General features: G+C 36.4%; 1 protein-coding gene across 6 annotated transcripts in view; it reads right to left on the reverse strand.

The window, feature by feature from the left end:
- LOC105483219 (Sp3 transcription factor) overlaps positions 1-12426 on the reverse strand; it is an 82394-nt gene that overhangs the window by 64807 nt on the left and 5161 nt on the right. For all 6 annotated transcript variants that reach the window (XR_011609867.1, XR_011609868.1, XM_071072964.1 and 3 more), the window contains exon 4: positions 6579-7938. Coding sequence is in view for 4 of the 6 variants with exons in the window: in XM_071072964.1 (XP_070929065.1) it covers positions 6579-7938 (1360 nt within the window). In the remaining 2 variants the exon portion in view is untranslated. The remainder of the gene's footprint in view (positions 1-6578; positions 7939-12426) is intronic.

Here is a 12426-nt window from a genome sequence, read left to right on the forward strand (position 1 = left end):
TTATTTCATCAAACGTTGCTTCTCTTGCCATTCACTTTATTCTTTTTCTCTGAAATTTCTACACTGGTGGCTCTCAATCTATCCTCCATGTCTTAATTGCTCGTTCATTATCCGTGTGGTATTCTGGATAAATTCCTCAGTATATTACTATTTGCTCAATCCATTCTAAAGGTTGTCTTTTTTCTCCCCAAAAAACTTTTATATTTCATCTAAGAGAAAGCACTACCAGTTTAAAAAAAAAAAAAGAGACAGAAACACTGACATGTCTTGAATTGCAAGATGCACCCCAATTTCAGAAATGTGTCTTAGAATCAATGAAATGTGTTTCTCATACCCAGGATTTGATTGTTTTTTCATATCTACTGTTTTTGTTTCACTTCTTTTCTATAGATGCTACTGCTTCTTTTATCTCACTGACAATTACAAGCATACTGATTTTTAAAATCTTTAACAGAATGGTTTATTTTCTTTAATCTGACACGAATTCATCTCCTAATTGTTGATTTTATCAGCTATCTTTCATAGATTTTGCCTTCATGTATTTTGGAATTTAGGTTTTCAGGATCATCTTGAATATAATTTTTTTCTATCTTTCTCAGTATTACTATTATGGGTCTGCCATTTTTGCAAGCCCCAGAACTCATATATATAAGTCTTCCAAGTAGTAATACTGGCTATATCACAAATCCAAACACTCAGCTAACAGTTCAATGGTTCAAACTGGTTCATACGTGGTGGTCGTAAGACTGTGCTGATGTCCTCCTATTTCCCTGCATCATCGTCTCATCTCTGTAAATCTTCATTTAAGTCATACCTCAGGATAACAAACAGCAACAACTTTCTGTAGCTCCCCCTTAACAAAAAAGAGCTCTACTCTAGGCTCTTGTTTTCAGCAATGAATCTAACTCTGGACTTTTCTGCATGTGGGGAGGGGGGAAGGATAGCATTAGGAAATATACCTAATGTAAATGACGAGTTACAGGGTGCAGCACACCAACATGGCACATGCATACATATGTAACAAACCTGCACGTTGTGCACATATACCCTAGAACTTAAAGTATAACAAAAAAAAAACAAAAACTTAAATATTAAGTTAAAAATTCCTACCTTTTGGGCCGGGCGCGGTAGCTCAAGCCTGTAATCCCAGCACTTTGGGAGGCCGAGACGGGTGGATCACGAGGTCAGAAGATGGAGACCATCCTGGCTAACACGGTGAAACCCCGTCTCTACTAAAAAACTACAAAAAACTAGCCGGGCGAGGTGGCTGGGCGCCTGTAGTCCCAGCTACTCTGGAGGCTGAGGCAGGAGAATGGCGTAAACCCGGGAGGCGGAGCTTGCAGTGAGCTGAGATCCGGCCACTGCACTCCAGCCTGGGCGACAGAGCGAGACTCCATCTCAAAAAAAAAAAAAAAAAAATTCCTACCTTTTGTAAAGTTTCTATTTTCTCTAATACAAAAAGACAGCTACCAGTTAACCTGCAACTGTCCAGTTTTTCATGAATAACGGGGAATTCTAAACATTAAGTTGTTTGCTTTTAAGAAGAAATGACTTCTATAAACTCTTCTTCCAACTTCAAACACCTGACTCCATTTTAAATGTGCCCAGTCTTGAAAAATAAACTGTATTTTAGATAAAACAAAATCTGGTAGAGGGCTAAAATTTGAGACTGAATTAAGTCTTGGCTTAAATTGCGGGAAAATTTTGACATTGGAAAGATACATACATTCATACTTTGCCTCCTCTTACCCAGTTTCAAGATACAGCAATGATAAAGTAAAAATGAGACAACAACAAAGTTTCCTAAAGCAGCATGCTTTTCTCAGTGAGCCACAAATGGACAGATATATGTAAGATTAGCAGGGTTTCAGCTAGGCGCCTGGTGTTTCCAGGAAGATGGAGATTTGGTTTCGAAAGGATAAATAGTAAAAGTACCCCAAAAAAGAAGGGACCAAAGTCAGACTTACTGCTTAAAACAGGCTGGAGTATAGGTCATTTTTATTAAAGGGGTCCTTTAAACTTAACAAAAACAAACAAAAAGGCAAATTCCAGAGCCCTGGTTTAAAAAAATAAATAAATAAATAAATAAATAAATAAGTACTTTCTCCTTTATTTTGGGAAATTGTTACATAAATGTCATGCTTATCAAAAGTACAGTACAGGCTAGGCACAGTAGCTCATGCCTATAATTCCAACGCTTTGGGAAGCCAAGGCAAGAGGACTCCTTGTGCCAAGCAGTTCAAGACCAACCTGGGCAACATAGCAAGATGCCATCTCTACAAAAATTTAAAACTTAGCTAGGCATGGTGGTGCCAGCCTGCAGTTCTACACATTCAGGAGGCTCAGGCCAGTAGTTTGAGATCACAATGTGTTATAATTACAGCACCGCATTTCAGCCTAGAAGACAGAGACCCTGTCTCTTTAAAAAAAAAAAAAAAAAAAACGGGGGGGGTGCCAACCAAGGATGTCAAAGTTTTCAGCATTTTCATCTGGGCATACTACACGTAACACTGAAACAAATGTTTTGCTCTGATTTTCTGGTGAGAAAAAGCATCTTAATGTATCTCCCTTCTTGCCAATTAGAAAGTATACCAAGAGAAAGTTTATATCCTCAATATGAAAACTTCCTGGTTTTTATTACTAAATATGCTATGTCTTATCCAGCATTTTTATTCTCACTTGCTTTAACTTTTACTTTCTCAAATAATATCCCCATTCCTTTAAAATCAGGACAAAATTCAAATTTAATGGCTTTCTGGAGTATTTATTTTACCCTTCTTGAGCACCATTCAATAAACTAAAATTCCATTTTGTATTAAATACATACAGTGTTTCTATTCTGGTAACATTTGAAAAGAAATTACTTGACTGAAGAACTTAGCGCTTCATAACAACATCATTTCATGACCAACATAAATACACAAAAATCAAAGTTTCTAGAGATTTTTTTTCTAACACCTATAGAACTCTGTAACATTAATTATGTAAACACATTAAAAACTGGTTTCTAAAAACTATCTTTCATGTCTTTAGTAATCTGTCACCTAACTCTCAAACCTTTTAGTCTCAGAACTCCTTTCCAAACTTACATATTACTGACGTTCACAAAAAACTTTTGTTCATGTAGTATATGTGTAAATTGATATTTACTGAATCATGAACAGAAATTTAAATTTAATTCATTTAAAAATAAATCCATTACATTAACATAAATTAACTTTATGAAAAACATTTTTCAAAACAACAAAAAAAGTTTAATGAGAAAATCATGTTTTACATTTTCACAAATCTCTGTAATGTCTAGAGTGAATAAAAGAAGACATTTAAAGTCTCAGATCTGCTCCTGCATTCAATCTCTTGCAATACATGGTTCGGGCTGAAGCTTATGAAGAGTATCTACTCTCACAGATATGTACCTGGAAAGGGCAAGAATAACTTAGTACCCTTTCAGCCAATTGTGGGTTTTCTTTGAATACTACACCAAATTTAAAGGTGGCAGTTTCTTAAAGTTCAGTACAAATGTGGAACCTGACACTACTGTAAACTTTCTATACTGTTATTGGTCTATCTTGCACTTTGAATGGATCTTTTACCCATGCACAATTTTGTAATATAATGCGTTGGTCATTTGAAATCTGCTGGTTCACTGAACTATCACACAGATCTTCCAAGTGTTAGCACATTTCATTAAAATACAATATCAAAAAAGCTGTTAGTATCACTACCCATCTCATCAGAAAAATATTTAGTATTAAGAAGGTATCAAGCTCATAATAGATTTGAGTTTCTCAAAATTCTAATTTTCACTGGAAAATGCAAATTTTGTCATCAGCAGCAAGCGGTTTCCAGTTTTTTTCCTTCACATGACAGGCTCATTTCATTTTTTTTGAGGAAATATCTGTCACTTAACTACATTAATCTCAAAACCAGTTTATCAGTCATTCTTCCAAGTAAAAATAATATTTGATGAAAACAGCATCTAGTTCAGCTTGCAACTCACAGAACTGCATAACTGAGGGAAAAAAGTGGTTTTTTAAACAATTCTTATTTTGATATGCAGCAAAAATGCTTTATTAAAGCGTATTTCCCATTTCATCACAAAGAATACTACAAAGACATGTAGTAGTAACTACAAACCAAAACCATAAAGAGATACCACTTCATACCCATTAGGATGGCTGTAATCAGAAAGATGTGCAATAAAAGGTTGGTGGCGCTAGAGAGAAACTGGGACCCTCAACATACTGCCAATGAGAACGTAAAACAGTATGGTCTCTTTGGAAAACCAGTTAAACCCAACTGCCACACAACCCAGCAATCCAGTCCCAGGTACATACCCAAAAGAAAACATTTCCACACAAAATGCTACCTACACAAATGTTCACAGCAGCACTATTCATAAAAGCCAAAAAGTGGAAACAACCTAAGTGTCTATCGGTAGATAAATAAAATGTGGTATATGCATACAATGGAACAGTATTCAGCCATATAAAGAAATGAGGTTCTGACACATACTATGACACAGATGAACCTTGAAAACATCATGCTAAATGAAAGAAACCACAACACCAAAGGTCACATATTATACAATTACACTGATATGAAATAACTGGCAAATCCGAAGGGACAGAAAGTAGAGCAGCGGTTGTCAGGGTCTGAGGGGAAGAGAATGAAGAGTGACTGCTAAAGAGTATGGGTTTCCTTTTGGGGTAATAAATATGCTCTAAAACTAGATAGTGATGATGGTTGTACAACTCTATGACCACAGTTAAAACCAGCGAATTGTATAAAGAGTGAGTTTTATGGTATGTGAATTATATCCCAATAAAGCTATTATTTTTTAAAAGACATGCAGCCCTCAAGGGTCAAGATTTAGTAAATATCTTTTCTTACTGTTCATCAAGGTCATTCTTGAGTGAAGCTGGGATTTTTCTTTAACTGCAAGTGCATGGTCATGAAGAATACAGCAACAACTATTACAGTCTGCTGTCACTGCCTTGATTTACGCTAAGACACAAGCAGTCTTACCACCACCACTGAAAGTGTCAACACAGAGAAAAAGGCAAGTAATTTCTTAGTGTAGCTTGATAAGAAGGACCTCTCAGACGGTCTTAGGGATATCCAATGGTCCACAGATCACGTTTTAAGAACTACTGCTCTAGGCCAAGAGCAGAGTAGTGGCTCATACCTGTAATCCCAGCACTTTGGGAGGCCAAGGCCGAGGCGGGGGGATCACTTGAGGTCAGGAATTTGTGACCAGGCTGGCCAACATGGTGAAACCCCATCTCTATTAAAAATACAAAAATTAGCTGGACGTGGTGGCATGCACCTGCAATCCCAGCTACTCAGGAGCTAATCCCAGCTACTCGGGAGGTTGAAGCACAAGAATTGCTTGAACCCAGAAGGCAGAGGTTGCAGTGAGCTGAGATCGCGCCACTGCACTCCAGTCTGTGTGACAGAGCGAGACTCCATCTCAAAAAGAGAAAAAACAAAAAAACCACTGCTCTAAACCAGCTTCAGAAATCCTAATCCCAACCCCTAAAAAAAATCATCACAGCTTCAGAAGGCTCAAATGCAATTAAAGGATTTCCAAATACAGATCTGAGGTTCTAAGGCCATTCCAATTTTCTAAGCATGTATCACAAATTTATCAAAAGAAAACAGATAATCTTTAAAAGGTGATGGGAGTTATGTGAATCAGTTCAGTTAAAGTGTCCCACTTTTAAGAGTTTAGAATCACTGACCTGGTGAAAGAATGTTAATAGTACAATCTCCACAGAAATCCAAATACAAAACTGAATTAAAGTAATAAAGTTCAGGACTTACTGCACAACAAAACATTCAATCAAATGTTATCTAGACAGACAACATTCATAGGATAAAAATTACACTATCTCTTTTTAAACTTTATTATTTAATTCTTATACAACATTCAAAGAGTAGACTTCTGAAATGTCTACTAATACTATTGACAACTATTTCTAGCACAGTTAAGATTAATGTAATGCCCACTATCACAGAATCAAAGAATTTTTGGTCTGGAAGGTCACCTAGACAGTTACCTAGTCCAACACCTCCATTTTAGACAACGAGGAAACCGAGTTTGCAAAAGAAAAATAACCGGGCCAAAATCACACACCTAGCAAGTGGCTGAGGCATATTTACTCCCTGTACCATGTTTTCACTGTACCAACCTGACTCCTCAACCAAATATAATGCATAAAATTTTTAATTCACATTACACTAAGGCCAACCAAGACAGCCTACCTGCCAAATAAAAATTTTATAATGCCTGAATCAATCAATCAAATGTCAAAACAAATAAAAAATTAAGAAAAAACTATAAATGTAATTGGCATACTAGAAAAATGAATCCCTAACTTCAAAAACTACAAACTTTCAAAGAACAATAATTTGGAAGCTACTTTGATGTCTACTTTCATACAAACATATTTTCACACAAACATTGATCATTACTTCTAATGTAAGCCTGACGCTGATAAATACCTGAAGCAAAAAATTTCCCTCTGTGTATTTTCAATGACCTTATTTATGGCATGATATAACTTAAGACTCACCTGCAGGACTGTCAGCATTCTCTCCTGGATGTAGCTGTATACCAGTAGAATCTATAGAGTTTACTGTAACTGTTTGTAGATTTGGCAACTGACCAGTGCTTAGACTAACTGGAGTTGAAGTGAAGGCTCCACCTGCCGCAACTTGACCAAGTGTGAGGGTTTGAACAGGCGTCAAAGTTATTTGTTGGGCAGCAGTATTCTGTATTTGCAAATTCTGCAAGTTCTGGACCCCTTGTACTTGAAACGTTTGCCAAGTTACCTGTCCAGAAGGGGTCACTGTCTGTGCCTGAATTAAAAAGGTTCCAGGATTCAGCTGCAACTGAAGATTTTGCAAAGCCTGTTGTGATATATTTTGACCACTGGCTTGCACACCATGGATTGTCTGTGGTGTAATACCTTGCACAATTTGGGCTTGACTGGTTGGCTGCTGAGACTCTTGAAGTTGTAGATGCTGTACAACAGGCTGTGCTGTAGAAACCTGAATATTCTGTGCCTGTGTCTCTTCAGAAACAGGCGACTGGATATAATTTCCCTGAAGATCTGAAGAATGAACTTGCCCACTAGATGTAGTCAAGCTATTTGTGTTTTGTTGTAATATACCTGTACTATCTATCGTAACAGGCAACTGTGATGAAGAGGATGTTGGCACAAATAAATCTGTATCAGTATTAGTTTCATTAATATCAGGAGAAACCCGCTCACCAGTCCTTTCTGAATTGTCTGAACTATCCATAGCTTGTCCTGTGTTTATCAAATGTCCATCGGCATTAATGCCTGCAGTCATTGTCTGAGAACTGCCCGAGAGTCCCAAAGAATCTAGATCGACACTATTGATTGGTACAAATGTAATATTCCCTGGCAGACCAAGAGGCACATTAGCAACTACTTGGGTTTGACCAGGAAAAGATGAACCACCAATTGCAACTCCCTGAACCTGGACTTGACCAGTCTGTGGTATGAGATTCTGGATGTTAGCAGGAGGTGTTCCAGAGGCAAGTAAGGTTTGATTAGAGCCAGGAATGATCTGAATTTGACTGCTTTCTTGATTTATACCCCCATTATCTGAAGAGCCTGTGAAACCAATTTGAACCTGCTGACCATCTGTTGACTGGATCTGTGGTATCACTTGATACTGAACATTGGACACTGTACCATTTGATGAATCTGATCCTGGTGCAACGGAAAATATTTGTTGATTCTGCAAATTCTGAAGGGGAAGAACATACTGCCCACTTGAAGTAGCAGCACTTGGAATCTGTACTAGATTACCAGCTTCATCTTTTATAGTTGTAGGTGTGGCTGACAAAACCTCCCATCGGTTTGGTGCTCCTCCTAACTGTGCAGAAGCCAAATCACCTGTCTGGATGAAGAAAACAAAAATGTGATGTATTTGTGGTATATTTAAACCAACTCTCAAAAAATTCTAATAACTGGTATAAATCCTACTACCTGAAAATTCAACTTATCTTAAAACACAATAGGGTTCAAATACAGTAGCAGTACTATATGAACTACAATTATCACTTCTAGTTTTGTTATTGCAAAGACAATTCATCCTATTTGAGTGGGACAGAAAAAATTCTCAGAATGTTCATCACAACCACAGACCAATCTTCTAATCCTGCATCTATGATCTCTAACACTACATAGTTAAAACACAAAACACAACAGTGGAGATAGCTATGACTAAATTAGGTGCATTATATTTGTGTATAAAAAGGAAACATTAGCAAAGTGTGTTAAGTCATCCGAGTTAGAAAAGATTTATTATTGCTATAAACCTAAAACCAAACAATGAAATCTACTCTTTTGTGGCATCTATTAACATACTCTGAAGTAAACTCATTGCTAGAGCTATTCCATTAAGCTATCAAACTCTTTACTTTTTCCATGAACTATTGAAAAATAAAGATGTTAAAAAAACTGAATGAGAAAAAGTCATTGCCCTGTGACTACATGACAACATAGCCCCATTTGAAAGGTTTTTCTAGAATCAGAAGCTGGAGCATACACACTGTGACTTTACCTACTACTGTAAGTTTTCAGTAGAATGCCTGGCATATATCTTTTGTATTCTGGTATATGCCTGGCATTCTTCTGCGAACTTAGAATAGTAGGTAAAGCCACAGTCTGTATGCTTCTGGACCTACTAGCAGCTCAGTTACCATCCCCATAGTTTATGGATTAGGCAAGATTGGAAAAAATCCAATGTAGAAAAACAGAAAGAAATAAAACCCTACATGTCAACGTCCAAGAGTAGATTTTCTTAAGGGAATAATAGCAATAATGTCTAACATTTAAGGTTTTCTTTTATATGCCAGTACTATGAGAAGAGTTTACAGAATTATGTAATTTACTCCTTAAAATAATCCTATGAGATAGGTATTATCCCTATTTCACAGCTGAGAAAATTGAGGGACAAAAATCACATGGCTATCAAATAGGTAAGACAGGATTTAAAACTAGGCTAAGCTTAACTCCAAAACCCAGGCCCTTAAACACCGGATCATGTTTGTGTCATTCCTACCCCCAAGACCAATGGCAAAGATAGGGAATAAGACCTATGTAATTTATCATCAAAATAAAGTCATCCTTCTCCTACTTCCTTCTAGATCTACCTGTGAGTTCAGTAACTCCATATATCATTAGACAATGGGAACATAAGCATATCTAGCCCAGCACTGGAAGCCCTTTAAAACAGCATGCCAACTTTCTGACAAAGTACTAATACAATTTGAGGGAGAGAAAGATAATCTAGGGTTTCATTATATTCTCAGTGAGAATCTATGACCAAAAAATCAGTTAAGACATACACAGTTATCTCAACATAAACCATTCCATATAACTTAATGCAAATAAGATATACAAAAAAAATCGTAAGTTTCTTAAAGAAACTCACTACCTAATTTTCATGAAGACATAGTTGAGAAGTATATACAGTTAGTTATTTCAGTGGATGAACCACAGTTAAATGACTAAATTCAAATATTTGAAAGTAATTTACCAAGATGAAATACACATGTGAGTAAACCCATGACATACAATCCCAATCTTCAAATGGTTCACTGTCAATCCAAGCAGACATACACACATCCATGCTAATACAATGTGAAAAGTAGCACAGACTAGTCATATGATCAAAACACTCTGTGGAAGATACAAGATTGAAAAAAGATTTCATATAGATATATTTTAAAGTAGTATTAGAATATAAGATTTCCCTGTAGTGAGTTAAAAAAAGAGGCACTAATAAAGGCACAGAAACAATACAATCACAGACAAAAAGAAACCCTAAAAAATAATATGAAGTTTGAAATTGAAGAAAAGATCCCAAAAAGGCTCATATTCATAAAGGAAAACAATGGGGAACAGGACTAGACATTTTTATCAAGGCTTGCAAATGGTTTCACAGATCTCACTAAATTGTTTGGACTTTATCCTGTAGATAGCGAGTGAAAGCTATAAAAGGTTTATAAGCAAGTGAGTGGTGCAATCACATCTGTGTTTTATAAAGATAAACTAAGACTCAGTGAAGGAGACTGAAAAGAAAGGGAGGAGACACTAAAGGCTGAGAAATTGTGGAACCCAATACAAATCTCTAGGCCTGAACTAAAATAGTGATCTGTCTTAAATACACTCAAATTGTACTTACTAAACAATTTTAAAACGAAGCATCAGACATTAAAGTCACATGTCACTCTGCAACTTCTATCTGGTATAGAAATTACAATGTTAAGTCACCTTTCCTAACATTACAGTGACGAATGTTTCATTTCAGTCTCTTGGCATTTTGAGTCAACCACAAATATTTAAACCTATATACTAAAATCTAAAGGGTGTCTAAAATCCAATCTTTATCTTCTTAAGGTTACTGCTCACCTGGAGGATCCACTGAAATTTTTTCTGACCAGCATAAAATTTACAAGTATTGAGCTTTTATCAAAGAATATAGTAACTCAGACACAAATTAGTTTTACAATACTGGCATTATGTCCCCTTTACTTTCTTTTAAAAAAAGTCAAATTTACAGCATGTAACTTTTTTTTTTTTAACAAAATAGTAATAAAGACAGATATTCAACCATCATTGAACAGCTTTCTAATCAAGAAATTCCTTGAAAATAAATAGAGCTACTCAAATGACAAATCTGAGTAAATACTGCCCAAGTCATCCCCTCTCCAGAAGCTAGATAAAAATAAACTGTAGTGCCATTTTTCCCAGCAAGTCAGGCCATTAATTGAAGGAAAATCTCTAAACCTAGAGCAAAGTGATGTATTCTGAATTTCTCTGCATAAGCCTGAAATGAAAACCATATATTAAAATACCTGTGAAGCACAATGATGGGAAAAAAAAAAAAAAAACCCAACAGGTAATTTAAGGAAAATAAGCAAGAAAAGGGACTTTTTCAATATAATAAATTTGCAGTTGTAAAAAATTTGCTAACTACCCTATTTTCTAAATGGAATGGAAAAAACACACTCAATCAGAAAACTACTAGATTAATTATGCCAAAACTACACTCGACAAATAATATATTACACTAGAAAAAAAAGAGCTCAGAACTGAGTTCTAGTTCTGACTACACTGTGGAATTGTGTGAGTTAGAGCAACTCAATTTCCTCATGTGAACAACCAGAAAAAATTACTTTGCCGGGTCATAAGAACCAGAAGAAAAATATTGAGTTTTATAAACTACTGAGCACTGTGCAATCCCAAGATCACTGTGATTGCTAAGATTATGAGAATAGATTTGAAAAACATCCACTAAAATGCCCAGCACAATTCCCAGCACTAAGATCTATATATATTTACTGAATAGTTATTTTACTTTAAAATCATTGCAAACACAATGACAGAACAGATCAAAACAAATTTTGAGGTATTAAGAGCCTTCTATGAAAAAGTCTAAACCAATTTTAAACCTATTTCCACAATTCCACAATGAATCAGCTCCAAATATTTCAAAACTACAAAGCCTTGTAAAGCACCATCATGTGTAAATTTCATCACCAATATATCACTAAAAGAGATGAAGTACACTAAATACCAAATGGGAGAAGAATAAATTAGAAAATCATCTGAGACAAAAAAAAAAAAGTAAAGTATGAAAAATGTTTGATGTTAGACTACTGGAAACACTACAAAAACAAAAGAAAAGGAGATTTAAAAACATACAACCATGGCCGGGCCGGTGGCTCATGCCTGTAATCCCAGCACTGTGGGAGGCTGAGGTGGGCAGATCACTTGAGGTCAGGAGTTCGAGACCAGCCCGACTAACATGGTAAAACCCCGCCTCTATTAAAAAGACAAAAATTAGCCGGGCATGGTGTACATCTGCAGTCCCAGCTACTCAGGGGCTGAGGCAGAAGAACGGCTTGGGCCTGGAAGGCGGAGGTCGCAGTGAGCCGAGATTCTGCCACCACACTCCAGCCTGGGTGACAGGGCGAGACTCAGTCTCAAAAAAATAAAAGTAAAAAAAATTAAAACAGGCAACCTAGACGAGAACTAGTATTTGATTTAGAAGCAAGATAATTCTCTACATAACTTATGTCTACATAAGTTTACAAACTAAATTAAAAATCCACCAGTGTTTCTCTCAGTACCTAATATTCTTACTGGACAACTAACAAACAAAACATGGGCAGGTGGATTCTTTGAGTCTAGGAGTTCAAGACCAGCCTAGGCAACATGGCGAAACCCCATCCCTACAAAAAATACAAAAATTAGCCAAGTGTGGTGGCATATGCCTGTAGTCTCAGCTACTAGGGAGGCTGAGGTGGGAGGATCAATTGAGCCCAATGGTTGAGGTTGCAGTGAGCTGTAAAAGTGCACCTGTACTCCAGACTGG

This window comes from Macaca nemestrina, chromosome 11, assembly GCF_043159975.1.
Source record: "Macaca nemestrina isolate mMacNem1 chromosome 11, mMacNem.hap1, whole genome shotgun sequence".
NCBI classification, from domain to species: domain Eukaryota; kingdom Metazoa; phylum Chordata; class Mammalia; order Primates; family Cercopithecidae; genus Macaca; species Macaca nemestrina.